Here is a 21442-nt window from a genome sequence, read left to right as displayed (position 1 = left end):
TCCTCTGGGCTAAAAACGAACCAGCCAGTCACCAGTGGAGGCAATAAGGCGAGGTGTTATACTTTTGATGAAGTTTTTTGCACCACTATCCAAGGGCCCAGTGTTTTTTGGGTGTTATTTTGTGTTTTGTTTTTTGTTAAGCTGTTCAGATTCAATATACTACAAAGTTTGTCCTGTGACTTGATATTGCAATCACGGTATGACATAGCAATAGCAGCCCTCCAGCTTTCAGTCAAGTGTTAAATCTTCAAAATTGTAGAAATGATTTAATTAGGACCACTTCGTATATAGTCTCCACCTCTGATGTAATCCAATTGAAGCAATTCACCAATTAATTGCTATAATTTTTATTAATTGGGTAATGAATACTTATGACCTTTGACCATTAGACACTAAGGTTCTATAATCTATGACGTCATTAATTATTACACTTTTTTGTTACGTGATGTTCTCGATTGGAAATTGTTTATTAATGAATAGGACATACCTCAATACAACGATATAAATTTAATTTGAATGAGAACGTTCCGCTTATGATGAGATAAGATAATATGAAAAGTCTAGGACATTCATTACATTAAATTAAAAAAAAAAACATACCATCCAAAAGATTGTCCTGTGGCATCGTACCCAGGAGATTGGCACTGTGATCTGTGGTTTTTTTTAAATTGTTGTAGAGGCAAAGAAGTTATCTGATAGACGAGACGCTTCTTTATAAGCTCAAACACTACGGTATTAAAGGTAAAGCACTTCATTTCATTACTTCATATTTAAGTCAAAGAGTTCAGCAAGTTTTCATTAACGGCATAAAGTCTTCTGGATCTACGTTAAATATGGGTGTTCCACAAGGATCAATTTTGGGTCCATTTCTATTTCTAGTATATATAAATGATCTTCATTTTTATGTTAAAGGTATTTGTGATATAGTGTTGTTTGCTGACGATACTTCACTGATTTTAAGGTAGACAGGAAAAGAACTGACTATGACGATGTGATCGGTGCATTATCACAGATACACGATTGGTTTACAGTAAATATTTTAGTTTGAATACTTAAAAAACAAAATGTGTAGTTTTTACCCTACCCAATGTTAGAAAGCTAAATTATAATATATCTTTAAATGGTGGCCGTCTTGATGTAGCCGATACTACGGTTTTTTTGGGAATAGCATTGGATTCCAAACTTCAGTGGAGTCCTCATTTATCATCCCTGACAGGAAGACTCAGCATCGCAGCATACGCGGTTAGAAAAGTTAGACAACTAACTGATATTGATACCGCTCGTCTAGTATATTTTGGTTATTTTCACAGTATTATGTCATATGGCATATTACTTTGGGGTAATGCTGCAGATATTTAATCTGTTTTTATTTTACAAAAGAGAGCAATCCGATCTATTTATAATCTTGGAGCTAGAGACTCTCTTCAGGATGTTTTTAACAAAGTAGGAATACTCACTGTTGCGTCACAATATATTTACAACAATATTATGTATATTCACAGTAGCATTGATCACTTTGATAAAATCAGTGATAATCATTGTATGTGCACAAGACGTAAGGATAAGCTTAGAACGCTAAGTTTCCGACTCCGCAAAGTCAATAAATCATTCTTGGGGCAAGGTAGCCGCTTCTATAATAAAATTCCGCAGACATTTTTAACTTTGCCGTTTCATAGATTCAAGTCAATTGTAAAAATTACATTGGTAAAGAAGGCATATTATTCGATAAAAAATTATATTGATGATAAAAAAGCGTGGAGTTAATGCTAGTTAACTTCCAGGCAAGAGACATAACATACTTATATAATTGTATTTAACTAACATTACTGTATTTTTAGATGTTGAAATAGAGTAACTACTAAGTTTATTGACGGTTCTTCTCGGTAGAATCTACATTCCGAATCGGTGGTAGTTTTACTTTAAATAGTTTGTTAAATGACAATTCAAAAGTGCTTGTAAAAGCCTACTTAAATAAAGTATCTTTTGACCACAACAATACTGAGCTTAAATATATATACAAATATGAATTAAAAATAGTTACTGTGTTGCTGTTTGGATGTGGAGTGTGGTTGGGTAGTACTGACCCAGACGGGCTTACCATATCCTAACACCAAGTTAATATAAACAACTATTGAATTGTCATCAAAACAGCATCACTATGGGTCGTTTTTTACATAATAGCAATGTTGATAGACTGTTTGGTAATATATATATATATATTTCGCAAGTATATATATTGTGATGACATTCATAACTTGATTGAGTAACACATCGTCGAAGTCACGTTTATAAAACGAACGAAAAAGGCTGGGCGTGAAATTAAAATCTTAATGGTTGGACCACCGCAGGTATTTAGGGCTACCGCATACAGAGCGTCCGAAAAATCATTACAAATTATAAAATACAGTCTCTCTCTCGAAACGTGATAAACTCAAAAGCTACCGAACTGATTTTCATACGGTCTTCACGTATAGGCAGATTGATTCATAAGGAAGGTAAAAATGTATTATTCAATGTGGTTTTATGTAAATTGACCGAAACGATGATTGTTGAAGATGTCGTAAAAAAAATAGTTATGATTTTTGCTTTCCTTCCTAATTCAAAATTTACTTGCGTGCGCAGCGTTAACCAATAGATTTTTACGTATTATGATATCAACTTTTTATGTAGATAATTATGTAGACAATTATTAGAAGTAAGATAAAATTTCAAAGTCGATTTCATAATAATGCTCTATAAATAAAGTTTGTCTTGATAATTCATCGTGCTCAACGTTGAAGAAAAACGTCGAGAGGATGACGAACATTTGACTTAACTAAACTCATTTTGACACTCATTTTAGTACAAATAGTTATCACTATGATTTATAAACTTAGGCTAAGGTAGGCTGTAAAGCTGCAAATCTCGAGATTCTAGTTTCAAACTTAAAGTCAGGCTAAAATGAGGGTTTTAGTGAAGGTTTTCAATAACTCACACATATTTAAAATTATTTTCAAATATCCTGCGATGATCAGAAGATTGGCCTTCAAATCGATCAATAGAAGCTAATCATCTTACAATCAAATCTATATCTGTAAAATAAATATTTGGACGTTTATTTTCTTTACACCAATGGTGTCTAAGTCTTTATAAATATATTTTAATGCGATAGTCGTCTGTGAGCTTACAATAATACGTACTTTATAGTAACCACGCCAAGGGCCGAGTGTAAATAAAATTATTATAAATAAATCTGATTGTAAATAATATAAAAATAAGCAATATATTGTACAAATTCATTCGCTTACTAACTGTTATGTGGAAATAGTCCATATTATTATATTTTATATTGTTATATATATATATATATATATATATATATATATATATATATATATATCTTATATATATATATATATATATATATATATATATATATATATATATATATATCTTAAATTTATTTCACTTCTTATCTTGTGATGATGTAAAAATTAGAGGAATAATTAAAAAAATTAATTAAGTTGCTTACTGGTTTGTTTAGAAATCATACTAAGGATTTGAACCTAAAACCCCGGGTTCAAATCTATGCATTATCCATCGACATCAACGAGGCTGTTATAATATCATAGCAGAAGCCTTAATAGGTCAACAGTAAGAGAACTAGTTAATTCAATTAACAACTAATTGCCTTAAACAGGTATTGACTTAGATAATTTCTAGAATGTTCGTATTACTTCAGCGAAGTTTATTTTAGGGTTTATTAGTTCATATACAAAGTTTTTTTTATGAAGAAGGTTGGCGGACGTGCAAGTAAACCAAGTTTTATTGTATTTTTATATAATTGTAACTGAAAAATCTACTAAGCCATTCTAAATAATAATATTATTAATACTTTTAATATTCATAATAGACCGATGGGAAATCTCATATTTAATCTAGTACAGATTCAAGACTAAATAAAGAATTGCTATGATTGAATGAATTGAAAAACGTTTAAGAAAGCAAGCCACAATAAGAACAACTTTGACGTTTTTTTTTTATTTTGTTGCGTTCAATAATCGCAAAGTATGCAGGTAGCTTAACCGGCATCGACCTCGCTTGTCTACGGTGATAGACTGCGATATTTATGTACCGGTACTAATATACTCGAGTATTTCCGTCTGTAGTTGGTAAGGATGATCTCATGAGTGACGTTAAATGCAATTTGCGTGAAATTTTTCTTAATAATTTACTGTTGTTTTGTAAGAACTAACCTAACGCAGTGGAAAGACGAAATTTTTCAACTCAATTTTTTTCATTTATTACGGTTAAGCTCGTTATTGATGAGCTTTGGTGTAATACTATATTACAACAAAAAAAAAAGTAATCGGTTAACAGGTAGAAGCGAAGAGTATTCTTTATATATAATCATATTGTTTTATATAAGATTCACTGGAAAATAACTTAATAGATATAATGTATACCAATATTAAAAAATTAAAACGCAAGATTCTCTGCGTTACGAAGAATTTGTGGTTCAATGCATCGTGAAACAAAGTTAAGTTCTTTCGCCGGGTTGTGTAACTTTATTATATTTGTGTCAACATCTATATTTTTCAAGATTATTAAAGTTATGTTGGCTTTACAACGTCATGAAGGTGAGTCCTGGACTTTGCTTAGAATTTCAATACATATTAGGCTCCGAATGACGCGGCCTCGGTAAATATTTGTAAATATGTAGCCCGTGCGATTCAGCTTGTGCGATTCAATTTGTCTAGATTCCAAAAATTATTAAAATAGAGATTTCAAGTAAACTACTGTCAATTCAAGTGTAAGAGTCAAGATTGCGAGTTAGATCCCTTCAAATACAGTCTACTGAGCACAATAATGATTATGTTAATTTAAACATTCACGCCATTGAACAATATACCAACATATTTAATTAACGTTTGAATATGAACAAAGGTACCGTTCAAGTCACGACTAGTAAAATGTATATCATAAATATATTTTATGTCTAAACTTTTTTTTATTCATAAACTTTATTGTATATTTTAACTGTGTTATTAGATAAATTAAAATTGTTTATGAGTTAGCAATATCTTTCAGACAACTCAATCTGGGAAAGTTTAAAAATCCAGCTGATCTAAATAATCTTATTATGGGTTCGTGATGGTGAAGACGATAAACGGATCGCATGGATAATGTTTTAAATTAATTATTTTATTTATAAAAGTGTTTCTCCTTCGACTTGCCTTATTTGGAATTCACCAATACTAAATTTGATTTTATTGTATTAGTATAACTGAACCAGAAATAACTGGTTATAACTTGTTTATTAAAAACAATCGCATCGTATGTGATCCGCCTTAATGTCAAAATCGGCCTCGCACGTCTGATAGATCGCGGTATTTATGCACCGGCTCTAATAAACTCGATTATTTTAGTTCGTTGCGTCATGAGTGACGTCATCGTGACGTTTGGCCCAGAATTCGAGATAAATGATCATTCAAGTAAAAACGTCTGACTGAATATGTTATCAAATAAATATTAAACACCTGGTTTCATACACGTGGATTTAAGGTAGTGATGAAAATCTTTTAATACGATACGATATCCAACTCATAGGTTAGCATAATTTACGTCCGTCCTTGGGATTAAAGCTTGCTCCGTAAAAACATAGGTTTCGTATATTTCTATAAAAATGTACGTGAAATATATTAATTAAAGAACCACCCGGTCCTTTCGGTACCAATAGCAGAAAAAGAAGGTAAATAAACAAATTTGACCTTGAATTGAAGCGACATCATTGGTCAAGGTCTTAAATCTTTGCAACCTGCTTGATCTTTTAGCTTTGCTCAGAGATGTTTGATCACTCAGCATCTTCCAAAGCAGTTCACGGGGAATGTTTTTGGATTAATCCCTGCACCTAACGGTTCTAGGTCCAGTGGAAGGAACACGAACGTGTTCATCCAACAAGATAGACCGACCTAATCAGATCAGCTACTTATCCATTAATTAGTGTTCTCGTAACGCAATTAATAGATGCAGGTGAAAGATCGTAAGAGCTGCATCAAAATACTCGTAATCACGAGCACTCAGGCAAGAGTGAACGACTTAAATGATGACTTAGACATTAGTAGTGATGTGGGGGTGCTGTTTTATGAATAAAAAAATATTAATCAAGAACTGTTTTTTGTGCATAATATAGCAGAGTTAGTAGAAAATGACATGAAATATGTAAATCTAAGTTTTGTATATCTTTCCTCCTCCTGCCATTGGAATGTACACTTTCTATTCAATATTGTTGTTAATGCGGAGGAATGAGGACCATGTTGTGAGGACAGTCTTGAGCTTGGATGTGGGATGTGAGATGTGGATATAGATGAAGGGGACCAAAGAAACGATGGATGGATTGTGTGCAAGACGATATGGCTGAAAATAATGTTATTTGTGAGATGACGTCAGACAGAAGTGTGGAAGACATGCTGCGCCGACTCCAAGTGAAATTGGGATAAGGGCAGAACGATGATGATCGCTGTTAACCACTGCGGCTTTCTTTTAGTTTATCGAATATACAGTACAAGTTTCGAGAAAACTCTGTTTCGACTAAAATATCAGTTGCTTACTAAAACGTGACAAGTATTCATATATTTCTCTATAAAAAATTAGGATAATTTCTAAACAACTCGTTTACTGTACAGGCCATGAATTTACGGAATGTTCTTTCAGTAAAAATAAAATAATTGGTTATAATTTTGTTTTGAGCATTATTTCTATTTTTATTTTTGATTTTTTTTTCGTTTTTTGTTTAATCCTAAGATTTCTGTATTTTTGTTTGTGGTGTACAATAAAGTATATTAACATAACATAATAAGAATAATGAAAATTCACCGCACAGTTAATAATAGTTTCGACCAGAAAGTGGTCGACTATAACATCTGCACTTAAAATTCAGCATGCGTCCGTTTGAAGAAAATTGCTCGCGTAATTGCTGTTGCAAGGACATACAAATTCTGTTTATAATTACGTACCTCTTTATCCTTAACGATTAATTGTGTCTTCAAGTCTAATTGTAATGTAACAGCGAGCAAAAAAATCACATAAGATTTTTGCGTATAACTGAAACGTGTAATATGCTATATATGAAGAGCCGAGATGGCCCAGTGGTTAGAACGCGTGCATCTTAACCGATGATTTCGGGTTCAAACCCAGGCAGGCACCACTGAATTTTCATATGCTTAATTTGTGTTTATAATTCATCTCGTGCTCGGCGGTGAAGGAAAACATCGTGAGGAAACCTGCATGTGTCTAATTTTCAACGAAATTCTGCCACATGTGTATTCCACCAACCCGCATTGGAGCAGCGTGGTGGAATATGCTCCATACCTTCTCCTCAACGGGAGAGGAGGCCTTAGCCCAGCAGTGGGAAATTTACAGGCTGATTATGTTATGTTATGTATAACCTATACTTTATAAATGGGAAAGTAACTCTGTGTTTTACCACTTCAAGGTGAACCGATATAAATAAAATTTATCATGGAGAAACTTCGAGTCTCTGGGAAGGACATAGGTTTCTTTTTCTAACTCACTTCTTGAGAGGGTATAGGGGGAGGGGGTGAAAGAGAAACATAAGTTATTATATTTTCGTGTAACTGCGAAGTGTCTAGTGTCTAACTAGTTGTCGGTCGCGTTTAAGGGGTTGGTCGTCAGGTTGGTAGCTATGTTCCTCCGTGAAGTTTAAGCTTGTTACAGATCAAAATTTCATTAAATTCGGTCTATGGTTTGGACGTGATAGAGCAACAGACATACTTGAGCATTTTAAATATTTGTATAGATTATATTACAGAAATCTCCGAAAGGCGTTTCATGTTCTTGTATCATTTTAATGTAAGTATTAAACTTAATAGTTTTTTTTGTTTCAGTTAGGCATTAAAAACTTTTTTCATTTATTAGAATAGTTCGATACAAATCTGTCAATTTTAGTAACATCCCTCCTTCTCATTACTTATTCATGGAATACATCCGACTCGATAGATATCAGAAATCGTCTTCCCCTTGCATAAAATACGTTAGTTGGATACAGTACTTTTCTTAAGATTATTTCAACCGTGTAAGATTTAAGTGACGTGATCGTTAGGCATCTAGGTCCATATAAAAATCTACTTAATAAAAGTTTTAAATAACTGTCGGACTTGGATTTTATTTATGTGTCTTCATAAATTGCTGCTTGCTTGTCAAACGAGTCGAAAAGAATAGTGGCCAACTGTGGTTAAGGACACCAGGAAAATAGTATGACGTTTAGCGTAGTCGACACGCAAACCAAGATAATGAAGTTAGTTCGTTTGTTTTAGTTCTTTTGTAAGGCGATCTATATTAACTGATAATGCAACGTACAGATTAAACACGTGGGACTTACAATAAAAAAAATTACACAGGACTTCCTTGTGAAACCTAGGCGCACACTACAGGCGCATAAAATTAATTCTAAGTGGGTTGAAATGGGGATGAAAGTTTGTATGGAAAATCTTAATTTCTAATGTTTGTTAGAGACTGGTGTTGAAGCATTGTACATCACCTAAGAGGATGAAATTTAGGATGAAAATTTTTGTCGAAGTTTGTCACTTTGTATGTTAATAATATTGAGATCAGTATTAAGGTATGACTAAAAGCAAATAGTTATACGACTTGAAAATTCATCCTAGAAGATGAAATTGGTTATTCCGATGGCATATCCCAACAGGTACACGGCTAGTATAATCCCTACTAAGGTTATAAATGCGGAAGTAACTCTGTCTGTTACCTCTTCACTAAACCACTGAACTGATTATGATGCAATATTGTATCAAAATAGATTAGATCCCGGATATAGAAATCCTTTAACATTTATTTTATCTTTCATAATAATATATCTTTCATAATAATAATAAGTATATGACAAGGGGCTGGATGTCTGTATGGGGAATCAATCAATTTTTCTATCGAGGGAAAAATTGATGTTGCATAATAAAGTTTTACAAATTTCGCGCGCGTAAAGCCACGGTTTCGGCTAGTATTACTAGTATAATAATCTTGTGACTACTTATGAGATACAATAAATAAACAGATACTTTGAAAATCGATTTATAATTTTATAAGTTTATGAATAAACTTAACCTAAATACACTCGGTAAACTTAATACTCAGGTTGCTGCGGTAAGTTACTTTGTATGTGCACTGAGTCGCAATGCGCAACAATTCCTACGCTGCTAATACTAAGATCGGTGCGGCAATCGCGTTCAAACATATTCAAAATTTATATGTTCTAAATTCCAATTTCGAATGTAAAATCCTTTAGACACTTATTGATTACATTAACATAAGGCCTCCTCTCCCTTTGAGGAGAAGGTTTGGAGCAAATTCCACCACGCTGCTCCAATGCTGGTTGGTGGATAGACATGTGGCGGAATTTCATTAGAATTAGACACATGCAGGTTTCCTCACGATGTTTTCCTTGACCGCCCAGCACGAGATGAATTATAAATTAATAATTTAATTAAATTAATAAATTAAACACATGAAAATTCAGTGGTGCTTGCTTGCCTGGGCTTGAGCCCACAATCATCGGTTAAGATGCACGTGGCCATCTCGGATTGTCAAATTGTCTAATTTTTATTACATTTCGAACAGAATAGAATAAAATAATATTTTATTTGTAAATAAACCACGATACAGAAAATAGATGAATAAATATTTAAAAAAATTTAGTGCTTTCTTAAATCTAAGAAATAACTAACGATAACATAAAAAGCAACAAAGTGGGTAAGTGCGAGTCCGGCTGTACTGAGGGGTTTCGTACCACCAGACAGATAGACAAACAGACAATTATGTAACAACAAATTTACGGTTATCGGATTTCTTACTATACTTGCACACACAACTCGCACAAGTGTCTTGCCAAATTTCAATTTCATGATTCTTGGTCAACGGGAAGTACCCAATAGGTTTGATTCCCTTTAGGAATGATGGGAAACGCGGCATAAACAGCTACATCATTATATTGCGTAGACTAAAAGTCTAGATTTTTACACAGCTCCAAAGGTCAGCAGACCTCAGTATGTGGTATTAATTTCAACTTTATACCTCTACGCGTTCCTGAGAAAAAGGGCCTTGACGGAGAGACAGACAGACGGATAACGAAGTGATATTATAAGGGTTTCTTCACTTTAGAAGTACGGAACCCAATAAAACATCAAAAATATACAAAGCAACAAGTGACACAAACCGTAAACTCTACAGTTATCTACTCTAGAGGACTATGTTATATGAAAACTTATTAATAATAGAGTTTTAAAAATAAAACAGACAGCTGAATCTTAGACTCTAAAAATAAATATGACGTCAGGGTATGTTCTTGACTAGCTTTACCTGGATCGATTTCGCACTGATGGATCCTTTCTAGTTGTTATTTGAATTTGAACTTAAAGTTGATTTTACAAGATTTTTTTATGGTATAATTAGGCGGAAATGGACCACCTAATGATAAATGGTTACCGCCCATAGAAATTGGCGCTGGAAGAAATATTGCTAATGCACCATCAAGCTTGGGAATTAAGACTGCTATGTTCTTTGTCCTTGTAGTTATACTGGCTCACTCACCCTTCTAACTGGAACACAACAGATCTAAGTATTACCATTATGGCGATAGAATATCTGATGAGTCCTTGGTACCTACCTAAAGACAACCCCGTCAAACAAACGAAGACAAACTTCAACCCCTTCACAAACACAAACAGTGCTCAGGTGCAAAAGTGTTCTGGCGAACAACCCTCCTTCTTAAATAACATTTGAATAGTCTAATTCTTATGGTCTAAGACTTGATCGTCATCGGTGAAGCGTCCCAAAATTTTTGCACTCTGAATTACAAGGGACCTGTAGTGTATATACTTTACAAAAGGCTGACTCATTGCCGAAAGCGTATACAAGTTCAACGCAAGGTGGTGTACGGAGTTATCTTTTAATTTATTTTGTATTTGGTTTTTTACTAGTAAGTGGTCACTAACGCCCATAGAGAATGGCACCATTAGAAACATTTACTATTCTTTACAGCACCAATAACTGTGCGATCTGAGATGTTATATCCCTACTGGCGTGAAATATTGACGCCTGACTTACAGTAATATACCATTTTGATACGTACTCGTATAACCTATACATTGTATAATTATTAAAGGCACTGTCGCATATCACACACTGACATTCCGCGGTCGTGTTCTGCGGTGACTTTCGAATTTCTTGTTACAGAATAGTCCTGCAGAACACAATTATGTAATGAAAATCTGTCACGTATTCATATTTGCAGAAACGTCAATTAGACATGAGATCCTAAATAACGACTTATTATTTGGTAAAGAATCAAAATACATGTTTTACTTGGTGACGAAACGTGAGCAGGCTGAAGTTTCCTCAAAAAGTACTGAACGGATTTGGATGAAACTTGGAACAGATATAGCGTACATTTACCACCACACACCTGACCCCCCTTTCTCCCTCCTCATGCGAACAAAGCCGCGTGCGGAAGCTAATTGTTAATATACCAACCATTATCAATTGGTTTTGCTAACGACGATAAGTGGTTTATTTTGTATGTTATGAATATATATGAAAAATACAAGCGCAATATTATTAAATGGTCATTAATGAACAAATTGCTTAACACGGAAAGAAAACGTAAGCCACGAAACACGCGCGTCAGTAACACGAGACAGAACCGAGATATTGCGATACGTATATGGAGTATGTGGGTTACGACTTATGACGGAAACCGTTGAGCAAGGAGCCTATCCTGTTGCAACTGTAGTGTTACGTCAAAATACATATAAGTATACTTGGTGGTAGGGCTTTGTGCAAGCCCGTCTGGGTAGGTACCACCCACTCATCAGATATTCTACCGCCAAATAACAGTACTCTGTATTGTTGTGTTCCGGTTAGAAGGGTGAGTGAGCCAGTGTAATCACAGGCACAAGGGACATAACATCTTAGTTCCCAATGTTGGTGGCGCATAGGTGATGTAAGGAATGGTTAATATTTCTTACAGCGCCTTTGTCTATGGGCGGTGGTGACCACTTACCATCAGGTGGCCCATATGCTCGTCCGCCAATCAATGAAATAAAAAAAAATAAAAAAAAAATAAAAGTAATATATTTGACGTAAAACAAGGATCAAGATGTTTTGTTAGACTTGAATTAATTTGTTATACGAACGCTCCCAAGCATACGAATGCTTGATATTTAATTTTCTAAAGACTTTTTGTAATAAATGCTATAACATTAAACCGAAAAAGCTTATCGTAACTAGTTCTAGTAACAGAATATATGTAATATACTAGCTGCCGGTGTCTATAGGTCATATAAGAATTTTATTATATGTGTTATAAAAAAAAATCCTTGAAACCGGTCGCAGTGCCACTTCAAAACATACAATAAAAGCCATCATAACGTCGCTTCTGTTTAGGAGATACACACGCACCAGAAGAAGTATATATACATAAATAAATACATAGAAATAAGTAAATAAAAGAACCAAGAAATAACCTACTGATAGCTGTTCTGCTAAGAGTACCCTACTCTAAAAGAAAGTTGAGTATTAATTATCAATGTCGCGATTGAGGATGCATACTTAATTGAGAATAGCTTTTGATATTTATTTAATTTAATTAATGAAATTTCTAGTTTTAATTTGAATAAATAATCCTTAAGTGCTGAATACCTAATTGTGGTAATCTATCGGACTTGTCACGATTACATATCTACCAGTATTTAATATGAAAACATTTAAACACTAAATTTTATAAATAAAATAAAACATTACTACTCAAAAGAGCTTGATAACGTTCACGACTGTCGCATATACAATATCGAGATTGTATTTCGTGCTATCCTTTTTTTTTTAAATATAATATTAGCAATGTGCCGTTAAAATTAAGCCTAAAGCTTGTGTTAGGAGTGGAGAAGACGATAGCCCAAGGGGTCAAGACTGCCCTTAAACCATTGCTAGTGGCGTACTATTGACTCATTTAACTAATTTTATGAACATTAGTTGACTGATATTTTCGCCTGTCAATTAAGTACGTAAACAATTTTATTGTATACTAGCTGTGCCCGCGACTTCGTGCGCGTTTGAATTTAATAAAAAAGCGTGTCTATTATTATTTTACATATAATTCTAAAATAAATGTAGCCTAAGTTACTCCTTATTACATCAGCTATCTGCCAGTGAAAGTCTCGTCAAAATCGGTCCAGCCGGTCCAGAGATTAGCCGGAACAAACAGACAGACAGATAAAAATTGTAAAAAAAAATATTTAGGTATATGTACCGTATATACATATGCATTTAGTAAAACGCGGTTATTTTAATATTACAAACAGACACTCCAATTTTATTATATGTAATAGATATATTCCATACTCTATTTAAATACAACAGTAACCGTAAAATGCTTACTAGTGAGATCTAATGGTTGAAACTTAATATCGTATAGTGTATTCCAACCACAAGAGGACAAAGCCCAAATAAATAACATTTGACGTCGTATTGACGCGATATAATTGGTTGAGAGCTGAAATAATCTATGATATTCACTATGGATTTGCAAAAAAATGGCGTCATGAACGTCGAGAAAGCTGTTATCGGAATTTTGGAAATAAAATTGAAGTTGACATTAGTCGTTAAGTGGAATAGTGATGTCTTATAAATAATGACATATAAATCAAGGACTGTTAGTAGGGGACAATATTTTTTATTTATTTATTTGTTTCGCCAACGAGTTATAACATTTGTATATATTTATGACAACTTTATACTTATATACAAATAAAACAAAATGATAAGCTAATTATAGGTAAACACCGCATGCGATAAGGATTCAACTAAAATTGACAACTTGATACAAGAATAGGAGAAAATAAGTAACAATAAAAACGGCTGCGCACGATGGGTTCCGTACCATCGACTAAACAATAGTATGTACACAAATTTTATAATGAGTACGGAACCCGAAAAAACCCTCTTTTTATTATTTATTATAAAAGTAAAAATACAACTGAGTATTTTGTGAATATTTCAAGTATTTACAGATAGGATGTTGCCATTATTAATATCGAGCAAAAAGGGACGAAAAGTTTTTTGTTCGGCAGCTCCCTTGAATATCTATTTTATTTTGTTTTAGGATTTGTTATTATAGCGGCAACAGAAATAAATAACTTGTGAAAATTTCAACTGTCTAGCTATCGCGGGATTTTGAGATACACCCTGGTGACAGACAGACGGACGGACAGACAACGAAGTCTTAGTAATAGGGTCCCGTTTTTACTCTTAATGTACGGAGCCCTAATAAAAAGTATACCTACCTAAGTTATACTTAGTTATAAAAAACTCTTCTTAACTACTTAAAGCTACAAGGATTGATTGTCGGAAAAGAGGTGCTGTTCAAATCAGGTACATAGAGCTTATTATAAAGTATCAGCTTGTTAAGTAATTAAACGATTGATTGAAATACGTAAATCTAAGGTTTGTTTATCTTTACTCCTTCGATTGGAATATACTATAGATGCTGTTATTGTTGTTTGTTTGTCCCTAAAAAACCTTGAGACGTGTCAGACATTTCCAATTCTCAGAGCATTATTGATCCAACATTCTCCTGACAATAGGACACCGTGGCAACCTGCCAAAGTTGTAGTTTTTAAGCCATTGCCAACTCTCAGGGGTTATTGGCAAGACGCATATATACATTTTATAAATGTGACGATACTTTTGTTATTATTATTCACTAGCCGTTGCGCGTGGTTTCACTCCACTTTAAAGACGACTTCGTTCGCGTGGGTCATAGTAAAGTATCCCGTAAAAATCCACCTCCGCCTGGATTTAATTTTCATTTAACTGTGTGGGCAGAATGCGTGCATCTGAATCGATGATCGAGTGTTCATACTATAAGTAGAAGAGGAATGGAGGCCTTTGTCCAGTTGTGGGATACTTATGGGCTTCTACTTTTGATACCTTTAGTAGTTTGTTATTAATAGGAGCTTTATAGTGGGTAATTTATAGTATCGTAAGACATGAGCAGACTTTAATAAATAATAGTTTAATTTTTATGTTTTAATTTTGATAAAAATAGAGTCGCCAAAATTTGAAACGAAAGAAGAAATTTTAAAAAAAGAACGATATTCTATATTTTGTAGTATATCTGTAGTCTATACTAATATTATATATAGATGAATGTGTTAGTTTGTATGTAGGGGGTAATCTCCGTAACCAAAGAACTAAAATCTTTAGTAAAAGCAAATCACCAATAAAAGAGCCACATGATTCTGAGTGTTATAGGGTATTCATTATAATTATATCATATAATTTCTTAATAATACACCCGTGCGAAATCGGGGCGGGTCGCTAGTATTTTTATTTTTCTAAAAATAAAGGCGAAAAACTTACTTGTAATTCCGTAACTTTATAACCAAACATTACACTATATTTTATTAGTATATATTTAAAATAGACTTAAAGTAATAGACAATAGTTTATTTTCTTGTTTTGTCTGACGTCACATAACGTGACGAATAAATTTGATCTTGCCCGACCGACTTTATTAACTGCAAAAGTAATATTCGGTTCGAATACGTACAACAATTGTGATTGCTTTTATTTGAGAGCTAATGTATAAACATATTTTTCTTTGAACGTACAAATAATACTATGATAAAAAATAAAATTATTTAATTATTTAATTTTGCATTTGAGTTTGAAATAACTGAGTAGTTGCATTTTTGTAAAGAGTTTTAAAGTCATGTCGACTAACAAAATGAAATTTTTTAGGTAGACATTAAATTGTCTCCAAATGTAGAAATTAAAAAAACTTCACCTGTGAAAAGCTGCACATGAATTAACGCTTCGGGCTGCGGGATATTTCGAAGCACAGCCTGTGAAATCAAAGGCCCTCAGAAGCCTACAACACCCAAGTGTCACAAGGATTCATACTATCTGACATCTCCAAATTTTACATAATAAAGTTACTTAGCAGATATATATTTTTTAATTTAAAGAAAATTAAGAAATAATTTTATACAAATATAATTTAATATTATTTTGGCGTTTCCTTTTTATCTATGCTAATATTATAAATCCGAAAGTAAATCTGTCTATCTGTCTGTCTAAAAGCCAATCCACTGAACCGAATTAGACGAAATTCGGTATGGAGAAAGCTAGAATCATAAGAAAGACCATGGCCTACTTTATACCGAATCCCTTAAACGTAAAGCCGCGTGCGTACAACTAGTACTAATTATATCGTTATTATTTTTTGCCTTTAATTGAAATATATTAAATGTGTACTATTTCAGAGAACGAATATTATTAATCTTAATAATCTGTGTAGTATAGACAATATTTATAGTATCTATAGTCTACGATCTGTCAAGTAAAGCCAGACAGCGATGGCGCCAAATGAGACGCGATCAAAGACGACAAAAGACGATCATATTTTGTACGTGTTCGTTTATGTGTGTGTAAAATGTCTTGAGTAAAATTTCGGTAAATTTGTCGAATCACGGCTCCACCTCGAAAGTGTTCTAAATTGTTTTTCTATCGTTCTTTACCAGTACTACGTTTCCTAAGTAATATTATATAATATCATATAATTCATATCATATGATTCGACAAATTTACCAAAATTTCTTTACATAACTCAAGTATTAAAGAGGGGTTTTTAATGCTTAATATACGTTAAACTTATACTGGAAGACGCAGTATTCCTTGTTTTATCTGTTATTTTACTATAGGCGATACAACGTGTCTTTGTCCTTTTATATATATATCGTAAACGCGAAAGTAACCGTGTCTGTACATTTGTTTACGTAGTTTGACATAGCAGTCTGTGATCTAGATTTTATTTATTAATTTCTAACAAAAATACACAGTAACGTACAAAATTGAAAATTAAGGTAGAAACAAAACCTAACTTAAGTAATTTTTATTAAATTTCGGATTTATAATACGTTTAATAATTGTTTAATAGTTAAGATAAACTAAGTACACGAAAACCATAGTATACAGAACCATTACAAACAAAATATACAGACCTAAATAATATGTATATTCAAAAGTGCTTATAAAAGCCTACTTGAATAAAGTATATTTTTATTCTGTTGGATAAGGACACAGTAGGTATTTGATCGCGAGATTTAATAGAAAAAATATGATTGCGGATTTTTCTTTGTACCTAATGCAAAGAATTATAGACAATTTCAATTTCAGAACGCGTAAAGACAAATAAACAACTTTGACCTTGAATTGAAGCGATATCATTGGTCGATAGCTGGAATAATATATGGTATTCATTATCGACTCATAACAAATGACGTTTTGAATATTAGCGATATTGTTAGCGGAACTTTGGAAGTAAAATTAAAGCGATTATAAGTTGTAAAGTGGAATATTGTTATATTATAAATAAATATATATTAATCAAGAACTGTTTGTAGTGCATAATATAGCAGATTTGTTAGCAAATCACATTTTATGTTAAACTAAGATTGTTGTTTAGAAGATTGTTCATCTGTCACTCATCCTTTAAACCGGTACACAACAATACTGAGTACTGCTGTTTGGCGGTAGAATATCTGATGAGTGTGTGGTACCTACCCAGAGCCCGAACAAAACCCTACCACCAGTAAAAGTTTATTCCATAATCCATTATCTTTAAAATCTTTAACAATTTTTCCAGACTCAATCGAAAAATATCACACAGTCATAAAATATAATAACCCAGCGTTTAGAAGAGATTTAATGTTACTACAGTTAAAGTTTGACAGTTACAGTGAATTACAATGCACTCGATTGTCAAAAACGACTTCGTCTCTGTAATAAAGTAAATAAATAAGGGCTTAACGAATATAATAGTATCCTTAGAGTAATATAATTATTTTACAAACTATGAACCCCTATTTGGCCATGAGGTGTAGACCGACTTAAGTTTTCTTTAAAATAAAAAATATATTATGAATGGTTATTGGAAACAAGCTTGAACTTCAAGGAGAGACAGGCTATTTCTTAATATTTATAAATAACACCTACGAACGACTAGAAACACGATAAGACGCGGATAAAAGCTAGTAATAAGTATAATAACTACGCCATTAAACAATTGACTATCGCGAAACTTCGCGTTTATTCAAAAGATTTTTAGGAATTTCGAAACCTATGACAGGTTTTGTTTTGATTGAATTTTAACATAATTTTATGTTTTTTACAATGATGCTCCAATCTCTGTATATATCTTTTACCATCCCTCACAATCCTCCAATTGTTTTCCTTATGACAGCTCAATCATTTTTAAAATAAGAAATAGTGCTACATGCCAGTATTAAATGTTATCCCATAAAATAATATTAACTAAAGTTGTACAAATTATTGATCAATTAATTACAATAATAATTGTATATATTTATAATATATGATATTATTAATGATATAATTAATTATAATATCCTATGACGTAGCACCGTATGGAGGCTAGGCCTAGTCTCGTAACAATATATATATTTGTTTCTTAATCCATTCCCATAATATTATTGAGTTTAGAGCAGTTAGGTCATCTTGCAGACAATAAAAAATCACCCACACCATATAAAGCTTTCTAAGAATGAGCTGGTTCTCGAAGGTTAGTGGATTAACTCCAAATTTGGCTTCATAATACGAATTAGAAGCCACTTAAGGTTTCCCAGCCTTCATTTTTTTAGCTCTAGGTAACCAATAGTCTATAATATATGTAATTCTTAGTATCATGAAAAGTAATCACAGATAAAATGTCGAGACGGCAGTGATGTGATAAAAATGATACAACTTGCAGGATATTAGTAACAGTTTTATTCCAAAAACGTTTTCGAATAACATTGGGTACCCCTTTTTTATAAACTTTCTAGAAGTAACTTGACGTAACTTCACAATATAATTTGTTACAACTTTCAAACAATCTGAATACAAAAACCTCTAATAAATGAGGAGACTCATTTCTTCTGCTTAACTGATATTACCTACTACTGAACCGATTTACGTAAAAAATATACCAGAAGATGCAGCGAATTACGTTTTCTACAGCCGTAGGACTAAAAAAAACCGAAGATTTCATAATTACTCTAATTAAACCAAACTTACAATAATTTGAGACAATACCAATGTTAAGTTTAGATATTGAATGATTAATATTAATCAATAATTAATTACGAAAACTATATTCTGCTGATGAGGACTCGTCGATCTGGGTCGCAATGGAACTGGCGGCTCGCAGCATCAGCGATTCCCCCTACAGTCGTTTCATGTAACAAGCGCGTTTCGTAGAAGGTTTTTGTTTATAATGTTAGTAAGTAAGTAACTGCAGTTAATAGTTCTGGGTGGTAGGCGAGCTCAGCAGGATAGGTACCACCCACTTATCATCTATTTTGCCGCCAAATAGTAATACTTAGTTCTGTTAGGTTCCGGCTTGAAGAGTAAGTGGGCGAGTGTTATTACAGACACAGGGGACATAACATCTTAGTACCCAAGATTGGTTGTGCATTGGCGATATAAGGAATAGTTCATATTTCTTACCATGGCCGGTCATGATACGGGTTGTACCAATAGTCTGTCCTACCAATAGCCTACCTATAAAATTTAAAAAAAAATACAATTTATTAATATAACAATATTTTATTTTCAGCAAGGTGTCGGGGTTGAAATCGTACGAGCGCTGGAGAGCCACCCGCCAAGCCTATCAAACATATTCTGTGAGTGCGACACTAAGGATGACGTGGTGAGTACGACCATTATTTACAAGCTGCGATAGACTGGGCTATCTCGACTTAACGTCTGTGGTAATCGAAAATTCCCCGTCAAGCACTACTGATTTTTTTTTGATAATTAATCGAATATTTTGTGCCAGTTCGCCCTAAGCTGTAATTGTCTACTGTAAGCCGCGTAAAAGATCTTCGTTTCAAAAATAATTATAACTAAAGCTAGGGAAGATGTACAAAGGCGGTCTTATCGCTGTAAAGCGATTCCAGACAACCTTTGGGCTCGACGTAAAAGTTTCATTCGCTGTTTGAAAGAGTACAATATCATAATATTACGTAAGAGGCTTTAACAAGTCCTCCAAAGCCTTCTGGCGTACTGTCAAATAAAATATATATTGCTAATCAAAGATAATAAGATTGAGGCACAGATAAATTTTACAACATTTTAATAATTTGAACTACACGTTACTTATTTGGTAAAATTATTTCTTAAACTTAATTTTTTTAAATAATGATATAATTTACTAGTTGAAGTTTTGAGTAGGTCCCCATTAATTCGTTATTCAAACGTCAAACAGCCATAGTAACCACTTAGATGGTCCATTTGCACGTCTGCCTTCCTGTGGAAAATGGGAAAAAAATTGCTCAGATGGGGTTGTTTTTTCAACTATGATAAGTGATAAGTATATTATACTGTATGTTATGTTAATATGTATAAAAAAAAACAATAATAGCTGCCAGTAAATTTCCCGCGGCTGGATTCTCCTTTTGAAGACACGGTTTGGAATTTATTGTACCACGCTTCTCCGATGACTACGGTCACTGGTGACGAAGCTTCATCACGTGTCCTTCATCACCAAGCACGATACGAATTATGCTCACAAATTTTAAGCACATGGTAATTCAGTGGTGCTTGCCTGGAATAGAACCCGCAATCATCAGTATGTAACCATTCCCGTATTCATCATCATCCAAGAGTCATCATCTCCTGTATTGTATTAAAACATTTTAATACATATAAGGTTGCGACTAAGTTCCGTATCTGCTGATAAATTACGAGCTGCGCCCGCAGAGCGGAAGATTCAATTGTGACAGATTAAATTGACTGTCATTATAATTCAATGTTGCCAGCATTTTAATAAATTATACGACTTACCGAATTGAATTATAACAACTAATATTCTCATTGAATTAAATCGATTTGTTGTATGACGAATATATTTACGAACGGTAGTTACTACTGATTTCGAAGTGCTTTAGCTACTTACATTGGAATCAGAGTAATGTATGTGATGTTGTCCAATATTTATTTATTTATTTAAATCATTCAATACATCTTCCGTTCAATGAATACGGTAATGGGTTATCTTTATAATGATAGAAGTCTAAGCAAAATATATAAATTCATGAATTTTATTTACATTTCAGACTATAACATCTGACTGCGAAGCAATGCCCGCCTTCCAGTTGAAGGCTTTCAGTCAACGAGGCGAAAAAGTCGAAGTTTCTCACTACAGGGTTAATGTTAACAAGTACGTAATCAAAATAGGATACCTATTTATAAACGCGGTGACGTTATGGTAACTAGTAACCACTGGTCACATTGGCACCAAAAGAAACTTTAACCATTCCTTGCATCGCCAATGCGCCACCAATCTTGGGAGCCAAGATGTTATTTCCCTTGT

General features: G+C 33.2%; 1 protein-coding gene across 14 annotated transcripts in view; it reads left to right on the top strand.

Moving 5' to 3' along the window:
• LOC113401176 (uncharacterized) overlaps positions 1-21442 on the top strand; it is a 77114-nt gene that overhangs the window by 38637 nt on the left and 17035 nt on the right. For all 14 annotated transcript variants that reach the window (XR_010309715.1, XR_010309716.1, XM_064219383.1 and 11 more), the window contains exons 3-4: positions 19685-19777; positions 21186-21289. Coding sequence is in view for 12 of the 14 variants with exons in the window: in XM_064219383.1 (XP_064075453.1) it covers positions 19685-19777; positions 21186-21289 (197 nt within the window). In the remaining 2 variants the exon portion in view is untranslated. The remainder of the gene's footprint in view (positions 1-19684; positions 19778-21185; positions 21290-21442) is intronic.

Source organism: Vanessa tameamea, chromosome 27 (assembly GCF_037043105.1).
Source record: "Vanessa tameamea isolate UH-Manoa-2023 chromosome 27, ilVanTame1 primary haplotype, whole genome shotgun sequence".
In the NCBI taxonomy this organism is placed as follows: Eukaryota; Metazoa; Arthropoda; class Insecta; order Lepidoptera; family Nymphalidae; genus Vanessa; species Vanessa tameamea.
Note: the sequence above shows the minus strand (reverse complement) of the source record. Positions and strands in the feature narration are given on the sequence as shown.